Source organism: Carassius carassius, chromosome 35 (genome assembly GCF_963082965.1).
Source record: "Carassius carassius chromosome 35, fCarCar2.1, whole genome shotgun sequence".
Taxonomy (NCBI): Eukaryota; Metazoa; Chordata; class Actinopteri; order Cypriniformes; family Cyprinidae; genus Carassius; species Carassius carassius.
In genome coordinates, this window is record NC_081789.1 from 23499289 (window position 1) to 23527240 (window position 27952).

Genomic DNA, 27952 nt, shown 5'->3' on the forward strand with positions numbered 1-27952 from the left:
AGGAGATTTCCATGTTTGATTTCTGACCTAAAACTGACTTGTCAGCAGGAGTCTTTGGAATTTCTGACCTGCTCTACCCAACAAAAACCTACATGTGATTGAGTTAGAAAAACAACTATATCTTCTGCCATGGAATGTGGTTTAGTACCACAAAAATAAAAACGTCTTGCAGATAACTTAAAATATCATTATGCACCGCGTTTATGTAATATGTCATTTTATGATTTTGATTATTTAAATTTTACTTTAGGTAGAGATACTGAAAACGGATAGATTTCAGAAAAGAGAATGAAATTAGAATTAGAAGGATGGGTTTACCTCAATTTCTGCCTGATGAATAGATTTAAAGAAGAGATAATGGTTCTTGATGCTGTGATGGTTATTTAACTCGTGTGAAGACAGCTCCACTCCTCTCTTGTAGATATCTGGGAGTTTGTTGAAGGACTCTTGTGCTCGACTGAATGAGACTCCAGCCGAGAGCAGCACGATCCACAGCAGCACAGCCATCTTTAACCCGTCTGAACTAAACAACAACTGCAAATGTCTGCTTACCCGAAAACCAGGTTAAACATTCTCTAAAACAGTCTTTGTTCATGTGGATCCCTGGCATGATGTGTACAAATCAGGGACTAAATGAGAACACTGCCGCAAGCAGAAATAAAGTCATTTATTGTCTTGAAATTCAGCTGTAGTTATAACGTTTGATTTCGTTTTAGCTTTTTTTTTTTTGATCAAAAATAAATACAATTTAAAATATCTATTTTCTATTTAAAAATATTTTCAAATGTAATTTATTCCTGTGGTGCAAAGCTGAATGTTCAGCATCATTACTCCAGTCTTCAGTGTCACGACTAAAAAAAAAAAACATTTTAATATGCTGATTTATCGCTTAAGAAGCAATGTTGAAAACGGATGAATATTTGTGTAGAAACAGCAATAGATTTTGAACAGAATGTTAAAGTTCCAAAGATCAGGATTTATTTGAAATAGAAATCTTTTGTAACATATCTAAATGCCTTTGTGGTCACTTTTTAACAATTTAATGATTCTTATTAAAGTTAACTTTGCTACACCGTATCAGTAGAAAAAAATATATTAAATTGAAGTTAAAGAAAATTTAAAAAAGATATGAATATTCAATTTAAATAGAAAAATCAACTTTATTTGTAATATTTGGAATTTGCTGTAAATGTTGCATTATGTACAGAGGAACATTTAATAATCAAATATTTAATAACCAAGCAAGAACAATATGCATAAAAATGCACACAGATGGAAAATGACCCTTACTTCCCTTTGCCAAACACTAGGTCTTACTTTTGTTAACTAATATCAGCAAACGTTAAAATGACCACAATGTTCCAGCATTAACCTTCAGTCTTAAACCCCGTAAAGCATCCATAAATACCATCTACAAACAAGTGCTACGGAGCATCCACACTGTAGCAACACAGAAAGCAAGCATATTCCTGCCTGCATTCACACACAACCTCAAAAGATCAGGTTTCCCAGAGTTCTCTGGTTCTAAACGTGCAAACTTGGAACCAGTCACTGAAAACGTGCTGAGGGAATGTCAAAGATAAACAACAGTGACAAAGTACAATGTGCTGCTGGTCCTGATGTACTAAACGACAACACAGACACATTTGATAAAAATATTCTTGATCCAGTCGCATTTTACACTCAAATAATGACATTAAATTTCTAACATGTTTCTAGTTGAAAAATAACATCTACATGATTTCTTTTGGAGTTCACTCTTCATGTGTCATTAGTTAGCACGTACATGATCTAAAGCAATATAAAACTATCATCATATCCTCCTATATTTAAAAGATCCTAACACATCTGATTCTGGAATCATAATCTGGAATGTAAGTAAGAAGTAAAGCGCTTGTTGTGTAGTTTAAAGCACAATGGTGTGAAAACCTCCAGAGATTAAAAATTATAATAAAAAAACATTTCCAAACAAAAGTGAAATGCTACTAAAATAACAAACATAACAAATGCTTAGCTAAATGATCTTAACCAAATAAAGTTGCTATTTTTATTCCTAATGGTTTGTGTGCACAAAATAGTCCAAGTGAAAGTGTATTGAATTTAATTTTATTAGTGCAGATTACCCGTCTAACTGACTGTAGGGATCTAAAAATATAAAGTGGGATATTATGAACTTATATAAATACAGTTCCCATGAAACAAATAAATAATTAGTAAGTTGCTAAGAACTGGTGCTGAAAAAAAAAAGAACAGGCTTTTAGTGTTAATTCAACATTAAATGTGGAAAGACTTTAGAAATGTTAGAAAATACCAGTTTTTAAGGTCAATATATTTAGTTCAACTATGATGAACTACAATTTTGGGATCATCTGTGGGGAAGCACACTTTTTCCTTTTCTTAAAATGGGTTTTAAGACTCCAAACTAGTTCACTAGTGCATCTATCCGAGCTAAAACATCTTAAAATCCCTCAAGACCATTTACTACCAAATACATCCTCAAAAACAGAGTTCGTGTGTCATTTGCTTGTAACAGTCAATATAAAATATACAGCAACTGCACATCTAGAGTTATTATGAGAGTTTAGGCTTTCATGTGACTCATGCATTATAAAAGAGAAAACACCTGTTTATGACAGAATTTAGAAAAAGTCATGATCGGATGGCAACAAAGATATAAAAATACTGTTGATTGTGTATATTAATCTATGTTGGGCCATAAATCAGAAAATAATCCAGTAAAACTATTAAAAGCACATACGTACATACAATTTAAGATGAAATGGACCTTGGCAATTTTTCTTGATCGTGAATATTCACTAAAAACTTCATATAATATTGCATGGGCCCTGAATGGTGCTAGGAACGTCCAGTTAACCCCATAAGGTACATTCGTTTTCCTCATAGGCGACAAATATGCTTGTTTAAGGCTAAACGGTGTGATAGCAGCTCTCTAATACAAATGAAATGAGTCTCTGGAAATGCCGGGTGAACACTATTCTCACCTCTCCAGCATGTTGAGACTTGTGCGATTTGGTTTATCAAAGTTTTAAAGCAACTGTCCTATTGGCCAATAGCGTGACTGACAGGAAGACTGCGACAGCTGCGGTCATGGCTCAGACTGGCATGTGCATCTCTGTGTATTCGTCTTGTCCCTCTTTCTCGTCAAAAGTGGGCTCTGCATTATCAGCGTCCAACTGAGACACAAAAGGGATAGAAAAGCCACACAAACAGCATAAGTCATTGTGATTTTGAAAATGACCTACTTTACTTTCTTAATGCACTATGGAAGCCCATTTCCACCACAGAATAAAAATACAAGAGTAATTGCAACACTTTTTTTCTCTCTCAGAATTAAATTGAAACTCAGAATTCTGTCTTTTTTTCATAATTGCGTTCTATAAATGTATTATTTTAATACTTTATTTCATAGAATTGCCGTTTACATATTACAGTTTTTTCTCAGAATTGCGTGATATAAACTCACAATTGCAAGAATTTACCTTTTTTTCAGTGGTGGAAGTGGGTGAAGAATTGCGCTGTCTCTTTTGAGGGAGCGTCAATTCATTTTTAAATAAAATTTATATTAAAAAATGAATGAAAATAAAATAAATTAAAAAAATATAAATTTTGGAAATAAAATGGGCTATTAAGTTTTAAAATTAAAGTTTCATATATATTTTAAAAGAAAGACATTATATGTTTACTAAATATATCTAATTTAATTTTGGAAGTTATCACATTTTTTACTGTTGGGGTCGGTCAGATATTTAAAAATGTTTTTGAAAGATGCATCTTATCCTCACCAAGACTGATTTTTTTTTGACAGTAAAAACTGGAATTTTGTGAAACACTACTTTAAAATAGCTGTTTTCTACTATTTTAAAATGTTATTTATTACTCCAGTCTTCAGTGTCACACCATCCTTCAGAAATTATACTTATATGCTGATATGCTACAAGAAACATTTCTTATTATTATCAATGTTACATGTACAAGTTTTGTGGAAACCGTGATACATTTTTCAGGATACTTTAATGAATATAAAGTTCAAAAGAACAGCAGTTATTTGAGCTATAAATGTAATATTTTGTAACATTATATATGTTTTACTGTCTTTAAAAAAAATTATTAATAATTCTTCTTCAAAAAAGAAAAAAATGGGAGCATGCAAAGATCCTTACACACTGCATCTCACGATTGCTGAAGATGCGTGGCAGAAGAAACATTTTGACAGGGACGGTCATGATGAGAACAAATGGGAAAGCCAGCGATGCCACAGTAGACATGACCGCCCAGAGGACAGCAAGACAGACCACCTGTATCGCAGTGTACAGATGCATCCGCAGGGTCCGCACCTGAGGATCCAGTCACAGAAATTCAGTCAAGACACAACCAGTTCTACCTTCCATATTGTTGATTTCTGTGAAGTATCTGATACCATTACTGGAGCATGTTACTGACACAGATCCAAAATCTCTTTGTTAATGAACAGAAAACAGACCTTGCGCACGTAGGTGTGATCGGGGTGGTATTTAGGGGGCATCAGCAGCAGCAGGATCCGTTCTGTCATCTGGATTCCATTCAGTGACATCACACCCATGTACAGGAAGATGCCAAACAGCACCGCGATAGGGATTTGACGGAGCAGATCACCGATTACTATTGAGAGACCTACAGACAACAAAATTAGCAATTTCTTAGACTTTTTCTTCATTTAATACATATTGCAATGCATACAATAGTCATGTTGCACTGATTTAATGTGCATGTATTAAAACACTATGAAATAAACCAAAAGATTTTATGCATTATAGTGATTTTACCAAGAGTAAAGGGTGTTTTTATCCACCTAAACTGTTAAAGATGACTGTAATGGTTGGCCTTTGACTGCTTGTCTTTTGAAAACATTTGCAACAGCAATATGATAAAATTCATAAACGTCCAATAAATAATAAAACTATCATACATCTTATTTGCTGGATGAACATTTTCTTAATTTTATTTTTTTCTTTGTATTTTTGCGTTGCCAATTCCAAAAATATTATCTGATTCCAAACTTGTATCAGTACTTAATAATAATGAAATATTTTTTTTATTATTATAAGCGGTTTGTATTGATCAGGATGCATTTAAAAGAATAAACAGTAATTGTTGGAAACCCACCTACAAGTATTGCCACCAGTAACCCGGTCACCCTCTGCTCCTTGACCTCCTGGATTCGAGGTTTGTCTCCTGGAGCGACGGCTTTGCTCATTACAGTGAGGGCGTTAGCATGGGTTACAGAGCGAACAGTGGCCGCGGCCATCCACGGCAAACCGAAGAGTGCGCTAGTGCCACCGAGAGTCACGATGATCAACAGATCCAGATGGAAACCAGAACCCTTGACCAGCATTCGCTCTTTCTTACTGACTATCAACCTTGAAGGAGAGAGAGCATTTCTAATACAAGCCATGATTTTATGTGTTCCAGAAAAATGTTGTATATGTATACGAGTTACATTACTACGGAAGCCCGTTTTCGCCACTACATAAAAAAAATATATACAAATGTAATTACAACTTTTTTATCTCACAATTTGGACTTTTTTTTTTCAGAATTGCGAGGTTATAACTTGACTCTCCGAGTTATAAAGTCAGAATTGCGTGTTGTAAACTCGCAATTCTGACTTTTTTTCTCTGAATTGCAAGATATGAACTCGCATTTATGCTTAAAAAAGAAAGCCAGAATTGTGAGATATAAGCTCGCAATTGTGAGTAAAAAATAATTCGCAATTTTGACTCTAAAACTCGGAATTGCATGTTATAAAGTCAGAATTGCAAGATATTAACTCGCAATTTTAAGAAAAAAAAAAAAAAAAAAAAAAAAAAAAAAAAAGAGTCATAGCTATTGCTGTAGATAAAAAGTCCCAGTTACCTGGTTTTATTTTTTATTCAGTGTGTAGTAATAAACACATAAAACCTATTTTCCCCAAAATATCACATATCATGAAAAACAAAAAGACGAAACATGGCAATGGACTCACGTTGTGATTTGTGTCTCCATAAAGATGAGGATGAAGACAAGCAGAGCCGGAAGGATGCTGGCAAACATCATCCAGATGGGAAACTGACCATCAGAGCCCAGAGGATTGACTATCCAACCTCGCTTATCAGGACTAGTCACTGAAAAACCTCGGGGGACACTCAGTTTCTGTATGGTTTGGCAATAAAATAAAAGACAATACACATGCGAATAAAATGAGAACGAAGTAATAATGAAGTAAACCAAAAATATATACACAAAATTAATCAATTATAAAGGTGAAGCACTAAAAATAAATATGGACAACAACAAACAATAATAAAATAAAATTAATTAAAAACAAAGTCAATCAAAAATAAAAACGATGAAAATTTGAGTGTAAAATTAAAAAATAAAATAATACTAATGAATCTTTTCAACAAACTAGCCAATTTTAGATATCCATAGCACAAATAGAGCAGGTTCATGCATTAAATTTGAATATTTAGGGTACCCAACATGAAATATAAATTATATTAACACTATAATTTGCTTTACTTGATTTTAACAATCAAATCATCTGCAAATTGAAAACTATCCAATCTCACCTGTGAGTATGTGTCTCGAATGCTGTAGTCTACCAAAACCATGATGAGAATGGCTATAGGAACTCCGAAATCTCCAATAATTCTTCTTAGCTGTAAAATAAATAAATAAATAAAACAGAAGAGGATTAAATAAAACTACATTTTCCTTTATGTTGTCCTAATCACTCAACATTGGGTGTCTTGACCAGAAAGCGTCTTACCCTGCCAGGAAAGAAGGCACTGTTTTTGAACTTGCGCAGGTAGAAGGCGATGAAGAAGGTCCCAGACATGAGCACCAAGGAAAGCAGAGCAGTATTAGGTTCACCAACCACCTTCACCGTCTCCGGTGTACTGCTGTTTGATGTTAATAGACTTAAGGTAACATCTTCCAAGCTCGAGTTGTGTGTGGAGTTGTTTACATCAGTAACCGCAGCAGAGCAGCGTCTCAGAGGATGTTCCTGGAATATCTGTGGGAAACATCAGTGTGATGAGTGGGGCGGGGCCGAGGGACATGGGAGCGAGGCCGGTGGAGTGATTGGAGATGAACTACACCTGTTCGACCCGCCGGTCTCGAGGCCCATGGAGGAGATGGAAGGATATAAAACTGGAGCAACGACAGTGAAGGACGAGAGAGGACCAGGCCTGGGATTTTAGTTGTGTTTTGGTTTTATTTTGCGCGCATCAGTCGTCCGTGAGGGGCTGATGCGCTGCTTTGTGTTTATTTTGATCATTAAAGTTTTCTGTTGATTGTGCGCCGGTTCCCGACTCCTTCTTCCGGATGAATACAAAGGTTTATTCATTACAGTGGTGCCGAAGCCCGGGAGAAGGAGGGACGCGCTGCTGAAGATCCCTCGCCGCTGTGGTGAATCCGCGGTGCCAACCAGCAGGCGAGGAGTGTGCCGCCATGGACGCTCGAGGCGGTGGGCTGGAGCGAGTTGCCGGGGACGGGCGAGCTCGCTACCGGCCGCCCACGATGTGGAGAGACGGCTGCCGTCCGTGAGGGAGCGGAGGAGTCGGCGCCGTTCGCCAGGTGGCCGGAGCCTGCTGCCATCCGCTGGAACGGGGAGGAGCAGGGAACGGGGGACTCCTGCTGGCTGCCCAAAACCGGAGGAGCCGTCGCCGTCCACCGGGCGGCGGAGGAGTGTCGTGCCGTCCGCCGAGGGCCGTCCAGTGCCATCGCCAGGCACCGCGGAGGAGATCGCCCAGCTGGTGGAGGGCCGAGCAGCGGTGCGTCTGGGAACCGGAATTTTTTTTTTTTTCCCTCTCTCGTCTCTGTCGCTCCTCCTTCCATCTCCTTTTCTCTCGCCTCGTCTGTCCTACCCCCAGGTTCCCGCAGGTCCCCGTGAGCGGCCCCCCCGGAGGGAGGGGGGGGGGGGGGGGGAGTAGAGCGCAGTCTCGGGAGTACCCCCCGGCCTGCGAGGGGCGATGGGGGTATGTGACGAGTGGGGCGGGGCCGAGGGACATGGGAGCGAGGCCGGTGGAGTGATTGGAGATGAGCTACACCTGTTCGACCCGCCGGTCTCGAGGCCCACGGAGGAGATGGAAGGATATAAAACTGGAGCGACGACAGTGAAGGACGAGAGAGGACCAAGCCTGGGATTTTAGTTGTGTTTTGGTTTTATTTGCGCGCACCAGTCGTCCGTGAGGGGCTGGTGCGCTGTTTTGTCTTTATTTTGAAATTATTAAAATGTTCATTTTGATTGTCCGCCGGTTCCCGCCTCCTTCTTCCCGATGACTAGGAAGTGTTAATTCATTACAGTGCCCCTCACGGATGACTGATGCGCGCAAAATAAAACCAAAACACAACTAAAATCCCAGGCTTGGTCCTCTCTCGTCCTTCACTGTCGTCGCTCCAGTTTTATATCCTTCCATCTCCTCCGTGGGCCTCGAGACCGGTGGGTCGAACAGGTGTAGCTCATCTCCAATCCCTCCACCGGCCTCGCTCCCATGTCCCTTGGCCCCGCCCCACTCGTCACAATCAGCAGTCAAGAGGACTTCACAATCATGTGTGACCCTGGACCACAAAACCAGTTATAAGAGTCCATTTCTCGAAATTGAGATTTATACATATTCTGAAAGCTGAATTAATATGATTTCCCTCTGATGTATGGTTTACTAGGATAGTAGAATATTCGGCCGAGATACAGCTATTTAAAAATCTGGAATTTGAGAGTGCAAAAACATCTAAATACTGAAAAAAAAAAAGACTTTTAAAGTTGTCCAAATGAAGTTCTTAGTAATGCATATTACTAATCAAAAATTAGGTGTTTAAATATTTACGATAGGAAATTTACAAAATATCTTCATGGAACATGATCTTTATTTAATATCCTAATGATTTTTGGCATTAAAGGAAAATCGATAATTCTGACCCATACAATGTTTTTTTTTGGCTATTGCTGAAAATATACCCCAGCAACTAAAGACTTGGTTTTGTGCTCCAGGGACACCTATATGATGACAAACACAATCAAAAGATGATCCAAACTACCTTGATCAGCTTTGAGAAGGTCTCATAGATGAAAATGAGAGAGATGAGGATGGAGAAGATCTCCTGGGTGAAACGCGAGACAAATCGGACCAGGAAGCTGCCCTCAAAGGCCACCATCATCACCACGATGATGATGAGCCAAAAACCGATCCAAACCCGACCTGTCAGGTACTCCATATTATTTTCCTTACAGAACTGGAGAAGATAAGGACAGAGGAGATATTTTATATATAATGTTACATTGTATTATATTAAAGCATTTTTATAAAATCCAAAACTAAGAAAAACATATACATTCTGTTTATATAAAAGATTCTTTAAATGTACTTGTGATACAAAAGTTTTTCTGGGTCCAACTTACGAAACAGGTCCTTCAAAATTTGCCCTGATAAAAATCGTCATCTCTTGACATTAAAAATTGGGCAGCCCCAAAACATATGCCTCATTGACAAGTTAGTGGTACAAACAATATTGACATTTTGGTGCTTCTTCACCATTAAGTAAATGCCACGGTGTATTTTTTTTTTATGGCATAGGAAAAACTTTTTTTGGGTGATCTTGACTTTTGACAGCATATTTATGGTAAGGAATCTGGTTTAAGGATGAGTACTTTAAACTCACAGAGAAGAAGGCTTCTTCAAACACCAGGATTGGTCCAGAGAAGCCCACCACCAGAAGCGGCTGAGCCCCGAGCAGACAGAACAACACACCCTGAACACAAGTGGCCACAATCAGCTCCGACACGCCAATGAGCCCTTCGGTCTTCTCACCTGCACACACAACACTCAATCATTGAACAGAGAGGCCGGACACATACGCTATCTGGAATTCAAGCAAAAATAATCTATAATACTTATCAGGATCAGAGTCATTGATTGTGTGTATCATGATAATCTTTTGTTATATAAAAACAGACGTTTAAAGTAATTTAAGTCAGTTCTGGAAGCAATTTACTTATTAAATTGAGAAGATCTGAAGAGATATCCACTGCCTAGCCCAAAAAAAAAAAAAGTTTCATTAGACCATCTTTGTGCACTCATCTTGGCCTTGTTTTGAAAACTCTATGCAACATCACAACATTTATTGCCATCAAGAGTTGTGAATTGGATCTGGGAGAGAATGGGAGAGACTGTATAAGTTAGAGATAAAAATAAATTGTTGCCAAACATGTAACATGCCTGCCAGAAGCAAATTTATCACTTCAATAATGATCTAATCCTAGATTATTCTGTATTTGTGTATTATATATCAAATATGTGACCCTGGAGCACAGAGTCTTTAGTCGCCGGGGTATCTTTGTAGCAAAAGGCAGAAATACATTGCATGGGTCAAAATTATTGATTTTTCTTTTATGCCAAAAATTATTAGGATATTAAGTAAGATATTTTGTAAATTCCCTACCATAAATATATCAAAACCTTATTTTTGACTAGTAATACAAATTGCTAAGAACTTCATTTGGACAACTTTAAAGGTGATTTTCTCAGTATTTCGATTTTTTTTGCACCCTCAGATTCCAGATTTCAAATGGTTGCATCTCAGCAAAATATTGTCCAATCCTAACAAACCATGCGTCAATGGAACGCTTATTTCTTCAGCTTTCAAATAAATTAATATCTTATAAAAATATATTATAAATCTCAATTTCGAAAAATTGACCCTTTTGACTGGTTTAGTGGTCCAGGTCACATAAATTTTCCTTTACAATAATTTCAATTCAACAACGCTGTGATTGATCACATGCATTTAAAATTATTATTTTATTGCATTTAAAATCTTATTAATTTGGTACTGTCGATAAAAGTACAGACGAAGCGGTAGTGTAACTGACCTAGAAGGCCTCCAAATGTGATGGTGGGAGAAAGAGCAGCGAAATAAATAAAGATGACAGCTGCCATGCACTGGGGGTTCAGTGCATCCTTGAAGTCACTGATGTACTTTGGGTAACGGCGCTGGGCGTCACGAATCAGCCCACCAAACAGACGGCCTGTGCGTTGTAAAGGGTCGTCTTCTTGTTTCAAGGGTGTGAGCAAGGCCTCTGATTTACACAAAGGGAGATAATATGGGGTATTATGAATATAACAGGTTGCTGGGGAAATAAACATGGAAGTTGGAAGGAAACATGGAAGGAAAAAGCTAAGGAAAAGCAAAATAAAGAAAATAATAAACCCACACAAAAAAATGTCTACATAAAATGACAAAAATTACACCAAAGCACAAAAAAACTTAAAAGGTAAAAAAAACACTAATAAATAAAAAAAACACAAAAGACGAAGAAAAAAAACAAGGAAAATATAAACATAAATGCTCAAAACAAAATATAAAATTAAAGAAAAACAACTGAAAACCACAAACAACAAAAAAATACAAACAATAATAGCACAAAAAGCAATAAAGAAAACAAACAAAAAACACCACACACACAAACATAAACACAAAATAACAAAAACCACAAAGCAATAAAACAAAACCAAAATAAAAGCAAAACTGGATCTAAAGCTACATAGGTTAATGCATACCTTTTTCTTCAAGGCTCTTGGGTTCTTTGGACAATAAGGCCCCCTCCTGCTCCTCTCTCTTGCGAAGCATCTCTCTTTGGAAGTGAGCCACGGACCGCAGAAGATCTTCACCTCCTAGTTCTGATGGAGGGAGAACAATACTGCAGTCCAGGAAGCCATTGATGGCATTGAGCAGGTCCTGCCGATCGTCTGCCAGGTACGCAGCTTCATGAAATTGCTGGGGAGATTTGGGATCGAGTTAACACTGGAATTTTTGAAACAATTCATCCTTTTTGACTTTGTGCAGTGATGACCGTCTTTCTCACCTTGTCGGACATGAGTGTAGAAATGGAGCGTCCGATCTGGTGGTAGTCCATGCTGGTGCTGGGAGGACCAAGCAGCACAAAGAGAAACCGAACAGGAACCGATACCTCCAACACTGAGTCCAGTTCAACAGCTTCCTGAAGTCGAACAAATGCCATGGTGGGCTGCTCCAGGAAGTCAACACTGCCTGAAAAGACAGCAATACATTTCATTTCCTGTTGTTCTTTTACATAATTTCTTAGCTCTGCAATAGTCATTTTAGTTCCTGATGCATCTGGTTGATAAAGAATCAAGTCAGTAGTAATTAATAAATTATTTATTATTATTAATTATTTAGGAGTCTTAAAGGGGTTTTATTTGAGACTTTTAGGGCTGTTCCAGATTGATATGAATCCAACAAGATTCCTATAGCATTTAGAACCAGACTATAAATGCTTACCAACGAGTACCACAGTGGCTTCAGCATTTTCTGGAATTTTCTCCAGAAGCTTAAGTTCATGTTTGGATTTGGATTTGTGCATTCCTATGGATGGAGCAGAATCTTTCTGCAAATAATGAAAAAACAACAACAATCAGGATAAAAACCTAGGATAAAAAGATTTTGAAGATTTAATGTCACAAAAACACATTCAACCAATATACAAGCAGCAAAAAATATTGTTGATAAATAAATAAGAAAAACATTTTACTCCAAAATACACAAAAAATGATTTAAAATAATAAAATTAATAATAATAAACAAAAAACGAACAACAACAAACAATATAGTATATTTAAAACCAGCAAAACACCATGTCGTATACTTATTACTGTACTTTACAAATTATAAAATACATTGGTTTCTTTTGATGTTGATTATTATTATTACTTTTTTTTTTTTTTTTTACAAATAATTTAATAAAAAAAATAAACAAAAAATAACATTTACATGAAACCCCACCAGTCACAAGTTTGAAATAATTAATGCCTCTTCTCACCAAGCCTACATCTATTTGAACAATAAAAAGTAATATTGTGAAACATTATAAACAATTTCAAAATAACTTTTCTCTTTTTATAATACTAAAGATAATAAGGTTTCACAATATTACTGTTTTTTTTTTTATCATTATGTAAATTCAGCCTTGGCGAGCATAAGAGGATTTAAAAACATTTAAAATAATTATTCCAAATATCTGGTAGTTTATATTATACATATTTTTGTAAAAGACAAAGTTAACAAATATAATATAATATATATTATATGCCTTTGCCTTTCTCATTTAAAACAAAAGACAGTTTATACACTTCCAACCAATTACCTCGTTCTTCTCTATGTCAATGTGAAATGAGCTGTCTTGACTGTTCCTTGTGGACCCCATGAGTGGCTCTGTGACGGAGGGCTCGGGGACAGGGGACAGGTGGTTACTACTGCTCTGGTGATTGTTGATCATGGAGCCCAAGCTGGCTGCCGAGATGTTTCTGGGGAAGGGGGAGCTGTGCTCTCTCATATCGCTCGGGTGACTAAGGGAGGGAGAGCAAGGGAGCCAGCGGGTGAGAGACACTAAGAGAGACTGCAATGGTTCATGTATGGATCTACATACGAACAGATGACGGTATGGCGAATAGTGCAGAATAAAAACCAATAGATTATATGAGAATAAACAGATGCAAACTGATTTCTTAGATATTGCTCATTGCATAAAAATCGGAGTTCTACCTGTGCTTGAGGAGAAGAGCACGCAGCACATTGGCTCTGTCCTCAGCTTTGATCTGGTCTGAGATGATCATCTGCTCCACCACCTGATGGGCAACACCAGGAAGAGTCTTCTGGTCCAAATCCAGAAGCACAGCTCCTAATGAGAGAAACCAAACATGAGGCCATTTAATCTTCATTTAATCTTTATTCTTCACTGATACAATCAATATAATAACAATATGGGTTGTTGTAGTTAACTATTCAAGTTAACTTAATCGAAAACAAGTACATTTCTATACTTGAAATAAGCGTAAACAAAATATAAAGCAACTTTTCTCATTTTCATTTAGTTTAACTGATATATTAAAATAACTAAAACTAAAATTAAAACTAATTTGAGAGCAAAAAATTAAAGCTTCAAATCAAAATATAAAATATAGAAATATTAAATCCGCATTTTTTTAATCTGCATACAGTAAATGTTACTGATAAAAGTTTGTTCACCAAAATCTTGGTGTTGATAAATAATATGCATGTTTTAATTTTTCAACAATAAGATTTTAGATTAAACTCGCATGTATGAGGCACCTTTTCAGGTGTATTTAAGTATGTTTATATTATACGTTTTCTGATTGTTTTGTCCATAGTTTTTAATAGTGCATAATTTTTTGAAGTTTAAATTGTAATTTTTTGTATTACAATACTGCTTGAAGTCTCGCAATCGATATAGATATTATATATATAAATATATATAAACAGATGTTTAAAACCATTTTAGAAACATTGCACATCATGTAGCATGAAACTATTGTGCTTTTGCAATTATTTATGCAAACATTGCAAATAATATCAAACATTGGTATTTCAATATATAAAGTGTTACTGCTTAGGGCTGTAACCTGACAGTTTCTCACCATGAGAGATGGTTTTTCTCAGCTCTAGCAGACTGCGGAACGACAGCGAGGCGACGTGAGGTTTCCCCCAGCGGTCCGTCTCCTCCTCCACATCCTCTTCAAACTTGATCCAGCGAGCCGTTTCTCTCCACTGCATCTCCTGGTTTTTATCCATGATCAGCTCATTCAGCTCCACGAACACCTGACGCCAAACGACAAAACAAAAACGCTATTACAACTCCCTAAGAGCAACAGACACCTGCTAGTCACTTCAGGTAACTTAAGCTAACATTGGTTTGTCTAAAACATAATATCACACACCAATCGATGCATCCAGCATGTGCATGTACACCAACACAATTTCCTGACCTTCTGGTGTTGAGCAAGCCGTGAGGAAAAGTCTATAAGGACCATGCCGCTAGAGCAGGACTGACCGATGAGAAGTGAAGCGGTCCATAAGTACGTACTGGTTTACCTGTCTAGAGGGGGATCTGAGGGCGTTAATAAAACATGGCTGACTCTGATGGCTCGCAGTGTCCAGTTACCTGAGCTGATCTTTTCTTTATTTCTAGGTGTGTGAAAGAGAAGTACATTCATTTTTAATCAGGTCCTGCCCCCTAAAACCCTCCTTTCATTTGTTTTGAAAGACAGCTGGGCTGTCTGAAATGAAGAGGGAATGCAGTGAATGAATCTCAATCTGGGAAAAGGACTAAACCTGCTGAAAAATCCCATTAAGACTTTGTAAAGCCATCTATAAGGACATCTGAAACCTAGCTAGTGTTGTCTACGAAAACAATTTTATCCTAATATCCTGGCTAGAGGAAATGGCACTAAAACATTCCCACAGAACATTCAGTTAACCTTAAACAAGCATTAATGTCCACTTATTAGCGAACAAATTACACAAAGATTACTGCAGTTTTTGGATAAATTAATATCCATGATTTTTCAGTGATCCGGTTTTTTATAATTACTAGATAAGGATTCATTTTTAAAATTGCTTTTTTTATATAAGATGTTATTTTTTTGTTGATAATAATTATTAAATAAATATTTATTAAAAGTCTGACCTCATGTGGTGTCCGGTCTAGTTTGCGACTGCGTGTGCTGGGCTCTTTGTGATCTTTGCTGATATGCACCACTTGTCCTTTCGTGCTTTTCCTGACCAGGTGCCGACGTACTCCAGGAACATCTTCAAAACGATGACCTGGAAGAATAAAACAATAAAAACATGCCTATTATTTAAAAAGCAGGCTGTAGGAGTTTGTTGTGTACAATTTGTGCATTTTTAAAAGACGTCTCCCATGCTGTTCAAGGAAAAGAACAGCATTTATTTAAAACAGAAATTTTCTGTAACATTATAAATACCTTTACTGTCATTTTTAAGCAGTTTAATACATCCCTACTCATATATACACGTATATATATATATACACATATATATATATATAAACACACACACACATATACATATATATATATATATACACACGTGTATATATATATATATATATATATATATATATATATATATATATATATATATATAAAACCCCTAACTTCTGATGCAATATAACCTAATATAACCATAAATTAACTATGTACCACATTCAAAATTACAAAACATTGCGCTGTCCTATAAAATAATACAGATTTTCATTCTAGACTGATGTAGAATGTACTTAATTCAAATCAGTCAAATGATAAAATCTCATTGGCAGGGATGAGAGGCGGGTCACCGCCTTTGTTCATAACACAATGCTCATCAGGGTGAAATTACAGCATGTGCAATTTGCCGAAGACATTCAGGATAAAAAGGTCAGGGAGGGAATTTAGAGGGTTTTTGACTAACTATGCTGAGCGTAGGAATAAACTCCAATCAAGAAGAGAGGCCAAGCCTTTTCTCACACTGCTAGATGGAGTGTGTTGAAATTCACCTTTGCATACTTCTATAAACTTCTAAACCCTGACACTGATTTGCAAAGACAGATGAGAGCTCAAAGCGACTGAAACATGCTAGTCAGGCAGAGTTTAACTTGTTGTTTAACCCTTTTTTTGTCTATGATCTGATGTTCTAACATCTACAGGCCAAACTAAACTGTAGATATAAACTGTGTAAGTCCTGTTGCCGAGCATATATCAGCAGATTTTCCCAGACTTATTAGTGGTCTGTATATGGCAAGACAGAGAAAGCTGATGAGGTACATTACAGGAACCACTGATTTACAGCTGGAGTCTGATTAAGGTTTGTCCCGCTGGGCCACAAAAGACTCTTGCTGTGAAGTGTAGCAGGATGCTTGGTACAAATCACCTGAGAGACTATGAAACTAGTGGAAACTCTGACTACTGGGCCTAGATGTTGGGATCCCAGACCAGGTCATGGGTTTCTGCTTTAATTACTAATATAACAACAATTAGAAACGTATCAAAACAAGAACTACCCAAATAAATCACTATTTATAAATTTAAAAAATATATATATATATATATATATATTATTACCGAGGCTGCATTTATTTTATATAAAAAGTACAAACAGTAAAATTGTGAAATATTATTATAAATTAAATTAACCATTTTCTATTTTTATATATTTTAAAATGTAATTTATTCCCGTGATCAAAGCTGGATTTTTTACATCATTAATCCAGTCACATGATCCTCCAGAAATCATTCTAATGTGCTGATTTGCTGCTCAAGAAACATTTTCTATTAACTCTAGCTGCTTCATATAGATATTTTGTTTCTAAGCTTCTTTGATGAATATAAAGTTCAAAAACAAAAGCACTGATTTAAAATAGAACTATTTCGTAACAATCGTCTATCACTTTTAAATAATTTAATGATCACCGTTTAATAAAAGCATTAATAAACAAAATCCTGCTGACCCTTAACTTTTGAACATTGCATTAGCATTTTACAAAAAAGAAATGATTAAATGATGCCTTGTAAGTGACTCTAAATAAAAGCATCTACAACTTGCATAAATGCAAATATAAAATAATTGTTTACATTAACCATAGAACTAAAGATGGCAGCTTCATTTTAAAATGTATTGAATTATAGAGATTTCCAAACTAGAAGCTTTCAATAAATACCATCAGTTGGTGGGCAAGAACGAAAATACAACCTTTAACATTTTTCACACTAATTTATTCCAAGACATGCTAGTTTCATGAATAAATGAATCAAAGTAGTCTGTAGCTAAAGATTTCCCTCCAAACCTAAGACAAATAATGTAGAGATGGATCATACTGGGAGCGTGCAATAAAGACTCACTTTTAATGCCATCGAGGTCAGCCGAGGCCAGGGTCTGTGCCTCAAACTCATCGGTGGGGATCCGCTGGTATTTGGCCTGCTCGGTCCCCGTCATGTTGCCTGTGCGACGTCTCTCCTGAAGGTCGTAGCTGCGACTCGACACACGGGGCAGAGGGCTGGGTTCAGAGGTGCTAGGGGTCGAAGGAGCAGGTTCAGACGGCCTACAACAGACAAAACAACACCTTGTCAAGTAGTTCTCATTAAAGCACAAAAAAAAAAAAAAAGAAATTCAAAAAACTTGATGGAAAGTTTTTTTCTTCTGATTTAGCAGTTAATTTAGCAACAAAAACAACATCTTCATAAGCACTTACCTTTGGTTTAAAATGAGTCATGTTTCTGAAAGCTTCTTAGACCAAAAACATTGTTAATGCCCTTTACTTTACAAAAGAACAGAAGAAAACAACCAGCTGAAATGATCTGGTAATGAATCCTGATGCTTGTAAAAATACCCCTGCATTTAAAAAGATGAGAACGCAGAAAGGAAAGGTGGAGAGCGCTTTATAAAAGCAAAGTGTGGTTGCTAGTAGTAACGGGTGAGGGATGTAGACAGTGGTGATGAAGGTCTGGAGAGCGGCTGATACCCTGCTGCTCTCTGAAATAACTGGCACTAGGTAACGAACAGCATTAATGATACAATTTACAGTAAACCTAGAACAGAGAGCTGAAGGTGGATGCTTTACGGGTCGAGCTACGAAACCTGCAATGTCTACCACTTCAAATGAGTAAATACTGCAAAATTAAGACTAAGAAACTGTGCAATACTGAGAAATCACTTAAAATGTTTTTAACCATTGTGACATAGTTTCCACCAAAATAACAAAGTTACACAAAAACATGTCCAGGTCACATTTCACAACAAAGCTGGATGAAGAAAATTAAGCCAGTCTAATAGCCAATAGTTTTTTTTTATTAGTAATATGCATTTTTCATGACAATTGAAAACAACTGAGTTACCGCCATGTTCTTGTGCATGGCGTGATTTAGCTTTAAAATTATTTTTTTTATCTGCATAAATTAAATAAATAAATTACACTAGCAGAATGTATAAATAAAATTTTATAAATATTGCATGCTCAAGGAGCAATTTCTAGCCAATCTGAGCATTATTTAACCCACGACCAACCAAATATTCATGACCAATTTTCATTATAATCATTTTCATTCTGGAAATCATTAGAATAGAATAGTTCCAGGTTTAGACCGATGAGAAACCTGAAGATTATTTTTTATAGTAATGAGAACAAGATGTAGATTTATGAGAATTTAGAAGAAAATATCCTTAACTGTCATGAAAATATTTTTCTTGGTGGTCCCAAATATGACAAAAATATTTTACACTTAATATTAAAACATATCTAATATTTCTGAAGCACAAAGCATATAACAGGGTTACAATAAAAACTAAAACAAATATAAAACCGAAATATAAATTAATAAAAATTATACAGACAGATTTTAAAAAACTAAATAAAGAAAAAAAAATGACAAAAACACAGAACAAAATTATTAAATGTTAACACTAATTAAGTTAATGCGTTAAACTAACAGGCCTAGTTTTAGTTTAAAAAAATAAAAAAATATTTTAACGCAGTTAATGCACTGACCCCGCCCCCAGATCTGTACTTCATCTTACATTTCATAGTTGATTGCTGACAAATCTGATGCAAGGTAACATCTCAATAAATGCAGTTATGCCCTAAAATTCATGATATTGGGGCAAAAAAAAAAAATGCTAGATAAAAAATATTTAGTTTTTGTTAAATTTTGCCAACAAAAATATTACCTAAAAAGCCACAGCAGATTTGTTGCGTGTCTCCGAGCAGCACAGCAGTGTTTAGATTCTGAATGAATCCTTGTTTTGAATGAATCGTGTGAATCAATAATTCAGTAGCCCATTTACAGAGAGAGATGCTTACTGAATTTCCTGAATGAATCGGCCGTTTTAACAAATAGATTCATTCATTTTTTTCATTTAATATTGAAAGTAAAAAAAAAAAAAAAGAATAATTGAAAACGGTTCCTTTTCCATTTTTTTTTTTTTTTTTTTTTTTTACATGTGGGCGGGAATTAAATGCCCCTTTCTGCTAATTGGTCAGCCGAAGAGCCAAGTATCCTAATTATACAATGACATAATCCATAAGGATATTTTTATACATGCAAAAGCTAAAGCAGCACAGCAGATGGACTCACTCAGTGGATGTGCTGTCCTGAGGATCTGAACACACAGCAGACGACGGGACGATCAGGATTTCTCGCGCAGGAAGAGGTTCTGAAGGCTCAGGTGTGGATACATGAGGCTCATCATCTGACACAAAGAACTGGACAAGAGATAAAAAGAGAGAAACAATGAAAAATCTATCACAGGTAGTAATTCGGTAACCGTAAACACGCACTTAGAACTTGAGTTTGCACCACTCAAAAAAGGTTGTTGTATTTATTTTGATATTCCAAGATTTCAAAGAATTAATCATTGAATTAAAACTTGAACTCTGGATGTACATGAGGTTACCTGAACACTGTCTTTTCTCTCTGTTGTGGGCGCTGGGGTGGCACTCTGGCTCTCTGCAGCTTCTTCATCTTCCTCCTCCTCCTCCTCATCTTCACCCTCCTCGATGGTCAAAGCTCCGCTGGGGCTGGAACAGACTCTGTGGTCCTTACTGCTGCTCCGTTTCCTCTTCCTCCCACTCTTCTTCCTCCTGCCGTCTCCCGGGAGTTTGGACAGAGGGTGGTGGATGTGACGGGACGAGTGACGGTGATCTGGAGACGATTACAGCAGAGTTTCAGTTCTGCATTTTCATATTTATGGCTTTCAACATTTATCAGGTATCTAGGGTTGTAAAATTGGAAAATCTGTTTTTAAATGGCGTAAATAAGGTGTAAATTGACATCTTATGAAATGTGCTCCTATAAGATTATGTTATTTGTACAATAGCTAATACTATTGCATATTACTTTTGCACTATTGCCGGCGTCACACCCAGGGTTATTATATTAAAAAAACTAAATCCTTTATAAAAATTACAAAATTACAGTACTTGATATGAAATAATTATTAATCAAAAAAAAAAAATACACTAATCAACATTTGAAGTGGATCAAAACCTTTCATCAGAGTTGTCCTAAAACCAAAATGCGTTCTTGTCTTAGAACAAGTTTGATTTACTTTTTTTGATCTACTGTAAATGTTGACTGCTATAAAATACACAAAAATGATTATAATTTTTTTTTAAACTTACTTCAGCTATCTGCCAAAGGCATTTTTTTTATTTTCATTTTGTTTAACTTGTAGTACCTATAATAACTAAACATTTAACAACAATAAAAATAATACAAATTAATAAACTAAATACTAAAAATGACAAACACAAAACTAAATTATTAAAACAATTTAAAATGAACAAAAACTATAATAAAGTGTAATAATGATACTACAATAACAGTGGCTCTACTTCTAATATATGCATATATAAAATTATAAGTCGCTGGGGTATATTTGTAGCAATATCCAAAAAAACATTGTAAGAGTCAAAATGATCAATTTTCCTTTTATGCCAAAATCATTATTATATTAAGTAAATATCATGCTCCAAGAATATATATTTTTTTAATTTCCTACCATAAATATCATAAATATATCAAAACCTAATTTTCCATTAGTAATCTGCTTTGCTAAGAATTCATTTGGACAAATTCAAAGGTGATTTTCTCAATATGTAGATTTTTGTACACTCTCAGATTCCAGATTTTCAAATAGTTGTACCTCAGACAAATATTGTCCGATCCTATTAAACCATACATCAATGGAACGCTTATTTATTCAGCTTACAGATGATGTACAAATCACAATGCAAAAGAAAATAACAAATCAGAAAAAAACATAATAAAACAAAACAGATGCAAACTTGCATTCAAAATCCTTCTCATTGTAGGTGCGGTGCTGCTCGCTGGGAACTCTGGGAGTGGGGCTCAGGATCTGCTGGAAGCGCTGAACACCTAACGCTTTATTCAGGTCCCCTTCCTCCTCTTCCTCCCTCTGTGGCACTCGGACAGGTGTGGATGATGACTCGGGCTGGAGTGGGAACACTCAAGATTAGGACACGGAGTTCATAACATCCCAAAAAGAAAAAAATACATTTCAAAAATACATTTCTGGTGGCCAACTGTTACTGAGAGTGTACACGTCACCAGCTCTTATAAAGTGACAAATCTGTCCATTGCTAACAGCATCCTAAAACGATCACTAGAGGGAGTTATGGTCAAAAGCATTAGTAACAGTCACAGAACAACACTTGCGGGGTTTCATTTTAAAGGCTGCACCCTTTAAAGGTCGCTCGCATTCGTCAGCCGCACACATCACTGAGGTCGTCTTAAGATTAGTAGCTATTATATTCCAAAATAAGAAAGAAATGACAATAATTTACATCTCATAAACAATAACATTCAATTTTATAATGGCTACTTTTTCTGAAACGAGACATCCTTGATGACACACGCAGCTGACAATTGTGACTTTCGGAGGGCGCAGCCTTCGAAACGAGACAGTGACTGATTTTAATGATCCCTGTCAGAGCTCCCAATGTTCCCGACATAGCTTTTACTGTAGTTAATCTCCTTCTAAATGAAATGGAAATCATGATATAATGTCAAACAAATGCAAACACTGGAGGCTTTACAGCTCATTGCTGTGCTTATTGCACAAATAATCACAAGTCAAAAACAATCTCATTAGCTACACCTCAATGGAGCGCTCGCATTGGCTCAATAACTGCACAAACCAACCAACCAGAATAAAACATCTACTGTATTTCATTCCATGCAACTAAATTTATTTTTTTTGCTAATTCACTAAATTTGTTTCCCACAAGCAATATAGCCATAATATAAAAAGATATTACCCAAACTATCGGATACAACAAAGCTTTTCCTTTCAAATACCTTCATCTAAACCTGTTCTTACAAGTCAACCACTGGAGATCTTTCCTGCCGTCAGAGAGTACAACACCACCTCACATGATACATTACACAAGCAGAATTTCTGCAGAATTCCGATAATGCATTCATATGGTGCACAATAAGCACCATAGTATTATTTTTTTTTTTGTATGACATTCATGCTTTAGTGACTAGAGACAGTTGCACTGGACTAAATTATTTTCCCACTGTCAATTTAGTGTAGGTGTTATGGGTTTGTAACGTCATGAGAGTGAGAAATTTTCATTTTTGGATCAACTCCTTTAAGCCCATAATCACATGAAAATAAAATCGCAATTTCGGTTTTGTTTTCGATTAATAGGGTAGCCCTAGTCTGAAAGGTGGCCGATGACTGGTGTTCAAATGATACTTGATAACAGCAATGAACCAAAAAGTTTCCCAAATACTCACACTTTTGTCCATCTTAGACATGTTCCAACCAACTACCAAGAATATAAGAGTCAGCACATGCTAATTAAGGTCTAAACCAAAGCTTACCATGCTTGCGTAGATGATGCTAGAGCTGATGACAATTTAGTGCTCACAAAGCTGTGTAGAGGAGCTTGTGAGAACGCTGTTCCTCCTGTATGTCCTCAAGAACAAATCAAAGTGAAAGCAAACTCACTGTGTTCCTCTGGCATCGCATGGCTGTTCATCTTTCTCCACAGAGTGATTAAAAACAAACACGATTTGGAAGAAAGTGCATGGTTTCGATTGTTCAGAACAATATACTGTAAAACCTCAACATTTTCCACAGGCAAATGTTGACACTCTCCAGAAAACATCCGTCATGTTGTTACTTAGCGCTGCTGAGACTTCAAATCTGCTTTAATTTGTTCTGCGACATTACGTGGGCGCCTTTAATACTTTTATTGGCATGTGGGAACAACAGACTGACCAGTCTCAACCAAGGTTTCAAAGGAAAACCAGTTAAATTTGGTTTTAAATGGTTATACCTACTTTTTCCAAATGCACAAAGGCGATTTTCATGGTTTGAAACCTCACAGGACAAAGATTAAAGCTTGAAAGTCCCATAAACGAAGCAGGGTCACTATAGTTAACTACAACTAAGACCATTAAATACATTGCAAATAAAATAAAATAAAAAATTATTTTAATTAAATCTATAAAGACATTTTAAAAAATGAATTAAAATGACACCAAATTTTTTTTTTTTTCATTTTAACATTCAAGATAAAATGGAAAATATAAAAAGAAATTAGTTCTAAATATGAATTAAAGCAATACTAGTATCTCAAATGATACTAAAATATGAAGGGAGAAAGTCAAGAAATTATGCCATTGCTCCTGTCCTCTACATAATCTTGTTACCAAAAAGTAACAAATCAAAGTTTTTCCCAAAAGACTTGTGGTCAGGATCAACCCACATGAAGTACTTTTGTCTACAATGAAATAACACTGAAGTTTGGCTCTTCGCCTAGTAATAGATGCACATAAGACATGATTCAATGACCCACAGCGCTCAGGCCAACCAGACCGCAAACTGAACCCAAAATAAACCATTAGACGTCCCATAAGACCACTCCAGTCCAGCCAAACTCTTTGAGGACAAGCAGTGGCTTACATCAGCAGCTCCCTAGCGGCATTAGTGTCAGTTCACATGAGGAGCCACTGGCCAAAGCAAAGTCTCTTGATGTGAGCGTTGAGCCAGCGAGCGATTAGCCGCACAGATCTGTGAGGTGTCTGAAATCCCACTGACTCAGCAAGAGACGCACGCGTGCAACACGAGGAAGCGTTATATGGAGAGCTGAGGGTAGAGAGAGCCTAACAGAGCCCCCGCAACCCTTGCTTTTACAAGCAGAGAATAAACCATCATTATGAAGACCCATATACTTCAAAAGAAAAAATATAGGCAGTTGTCTGACAGTTGACAACTTTAGATTTAAAGATGTTTGAAAAAAAGACCAATTAAAATTCTGTATCTATATGCAAGAGTGACCAATTAATATCAGTATGCAAATACTGAATCATTAAATAAGGTAGTGGGAGATATTCAAATGTTCATATTTGATTACTTTTTAATGAAAGCCAAGAATGAAATGATGTAATTACTGACCAAATGAAGTCGGAATGGAGTCTGCACATGGTGTTCAAACTGAATTCGAATTAATTGCAGAATATTGTAGAGAATAACAATAGAATTCCAATAATTAAACAATAAAATATATTTACAAATATTAAATACTAAAATATAAATACAGATGAATAAATATTTTTATATTTATGAAACAGACTACACACAAGAAATTGCAATTCTGTGTAAAAGAAATTAACCACTTAAAGTAGCAATATTACACTGGGGCGACATTAATGGCATGAAAAAAAAAAGAAATGCCAGTGAATATATTACTAAATGAATACATATTTAAATATTTAAAACCTAATTTTTTACTTTTTTTTAATGTATTTTATTTTATTAATTGTATTAATTTAAAAATGTATTACTTTAGGCTGTACACAAACTTTGCAGTTACTTTGAATTTGGCAACATTATTTTGTAGGTAATATTGATGTAATATTTCATCTTTCTTTGTTTCATGTGGTTAATGTTATTCCAGCATATTGTATGTTTGTTTGTAGTCAGTTTCACAACTATACTAATATTATATACATATACATCTTATATACATACAAGTATTATTAAAAATAAAATATTTAAATATTTTATTATATAAAATAATATAAAAACAACTAAAAACTATTTAATTTTATTTATTTTTGTAATAAAATTATTTACAAAAATGCAAACAAATAACTCTACTTTAATAATTTAAACAGTTGTGACATTGACTTCTAACAAAACAATGCAATGCAACAAACTAAAGATAGCAATATTACACTGGCATGATATGAATCATATTTGTGAGCCTAGATAACCTGTAGAAACACCCCTTTCAATATTTACTCAGAGCAAGATCCACCAGTCCTCAGCATTCCCAAATTAACCCTTTCAACTGTTTGCCAAATCATTGATTTACAAGATCTGATCTCGAAATTTTGCAAAAATACCTCAACGGTGCCAGAAACTATAATGCAACCCACCTCATTGTGAACCATAAAGATGGTCAAGGTAACAGATTTAATACTACAGCTAATTTAAACCTAAGCAAACAGCATAAATGACTGACCTTTAACTTGTACAGGAAGTCCATTGGTCATCTATCACGTCTAAACACGAGAGAAAGTTAAAAAAAATCTAGATTTCCTAGCAAATCTAAAAAATGAGCAAACACAACCCGTACACTCCTCCGCAACCTGTCGTCACATGACCAGAGCAGGAAGAGGATATGGAATGGCCCAATTTCACCACGCCAGGCCTCGTTCGAACTCCAATCACTGATTGTCTAGTCTTCCCCCAAACACTCCCCACATACACACACCCTAAACCAGCAGTCGTGTCATCGGGTTGATCATTAACCTATGGATCAACAGTTGCGTGCCATTAAGAGGACAGCCAATGTCAGTTAACCAGTTAAGCTCTGAATTATACTAACTCGCAATGAGAAATCCATACCCATTAGGCCAGTTCACATTTCTAGACTAAAACTTAGCTTTACTTTTAAAAATCTGTAGTTGTTTATTAATATGTTTGCAATTTGGAACCAGCATAAAGACGCTAATAAAATGTTATTTGTCCATAAAAATGGTTATTTAAAGAAGCAAAAAGACACACTGACAACTATTCGAACTCGAATAATAATAATAAGAAGAAGAACTCGACTGAAGAGAGACTACATTTGTGTCAAAAGAGAGCTGGCTCTTTAAAGGCAAAACCCTGGGAATGCTGATTCAGCGGAGTGTGGGTTTGGAGAGGATGCAACTCAAGTCACAGAAAGTTGCTGCATATCACAGCAAACAGCTGCAGGAGAAAAAGAAAAAAAAAGTCAATTTTGTGGGTGAAAAGGTCTTTGAGCTCCCCTTGAGTTGCCCGAGTGAGTTTTATAGTATGTGTCAGTGATACCGGACCATTAGAGACCGCACGGATAATTACAACGCAGAGGTTTGTTTGGGAAGTCTGCCTGGATCTTAAATGCTATACCCTTTCAAAGTATAAAATATATGAAAGATGTAAAAAATAAAAATAAAAGAACAAAAGTAATGAATAAGGCTACTACTGATGGAAATCAACGACAAATGATTTATAAAAATAAAAAAAATTACAGTGCATACATGACTTACATGCAGTTCTTTGGTTTAACCAAGGTTTTCAGGTCATGGTACAATGGAAATATTATTTAATACAAATAAATATCTGCTTATAAGCTGTTAGCTCTTCATGCAGTCCTAATATCACCAATATTATTAACAATTTCAGTTTTTTAGTGAATTATTGTGCAAATAAATTAATTTACTGTTTAAAATGTTACATTTTTGTGTATATGCATACATATCAGTTGTTAATAATTAACTATATTAGCCAATATTTATATACCTCTTAATCATCTATTAACCTTTTTTTTTTAATTCTTAGTCATTTCCTACTGGAGAATCACGTAAATCCCACAGGAATCATTCAATACACTGCAAGGAAAATATATTAACATAAATGATTAATATATAGCCTTATACACACTACAACCAAATATATGGATTAAATTGCTTATTGTAACAGACATTTGCTGACAATAATTGTGAAATATTATTACAATTTAAAATAACTTTTCTATTACAATATTAAAATACATTATAATATAGTATAATAAACAGTCATTGTTTCCGCAAAAATATTAGGCAGCAACAACTGTTTTCTTGTTTCTTGAAGAGTAAATCAGCATATTAGAATGATTTCTGAATGATCATGTTACACTGAAGACAAAAGTAATGGTGTTGAAAATGTGCACACACACACACACACACACACACAAATATTTATAATAGATCATTTATTATATATTTTTTTCCTATTTTTGGTTTTTTTCTCTGTTTTGTTTTACTTCTGCATTTTGGACCAAATAAATGCAGCCTTACAGACCAATACTTCTTTAAAAATAAATTCCTTAATTGACGGGAAGCTTGTATAAATTATAAAAATTATTGTAAGTTTGTTACCACATTATTTGATTGAAAGGGGTGACACTTAGTTTTTTACTACAGAAAAATGAGAAATACACAAATAAAACCCCACAGTTCGATCTAAATAGCTTTGAACATTTGCACTTTAACTCTTTTAA

The 27952-nt window shown here is 35.6% G+C and overlaps 1 protein-coding gene across 1 annotated transcript in view; it reads right to left on the minus strand.

The window, feature by feature from the left end:
- Positions 1-1140: 1140 nt before the first annotated feature.
- LOC132116270 (anion exchange protein 2-like) overlaps positions 1141-27952 on the minus strand; it is a 40601-nt gene continuing 13789 nt past the window's right edge. The window contains exons 4-24 of the mRNA XM_059525031.1: positions 21696-21858; positions 20299-20546; positions 19980-20107; positions 17751-17950; positions 15542-15678; positions 14493-14673; positions 13600-13735; positions 13202-13403; positions 12340-12445; positions 11903-12087; positions 11598-11814; positions 10910-11116; positions 9700-9848; positions 9079-9273; positions 6809-7054; positions 6609-6698; positions 6023-6189; positions 5164-5417; positions 4502-4671; positions 4182-4355; positions 1141-3194 (exon numbers count right to left, since the gene is read on the minus strand). Coding sequence (XP_059381014.1) covers positions 3114-3194; positions 4182-4355; positions 4502-4671; positions 5164-5417; positions 6023-6189; positions 6609-6698; positions 6809-7054; positions 9079-9273; positions 9700-9848; positions 10910-11116; positions 11598-11814; positions 11903-12087; positions 12340-12445; positions 13202-13403; positions 13600-13735; positions 14493-14673; positions 15542-15678; positions 17751-17950; positions 19980-20107; positions 20299-20546; positions 21696-21858 — 3636 coding nt within the window. The 3' untranslated portion in view covers positions 1141-3113. The remainder of the gene's footprint in view (positions 3195-4181; positions 4356-4501; positions 4672-5163; positions 5418-6022; positions 6190-6608; positions 6699-6808; positions 7055-9078; positions 9274-9699; positions 9849-10909; positions 11117-11597; positions 11815-11902; positions 12088-12339; positions 12446-13201; positions 13404-13599; positions 13736-14492; positions 14674-15541; positions 15679-17750; positions 17951-19979; positions 20108-20298; positions 20547-21695; positions 21859-27952) is intronic.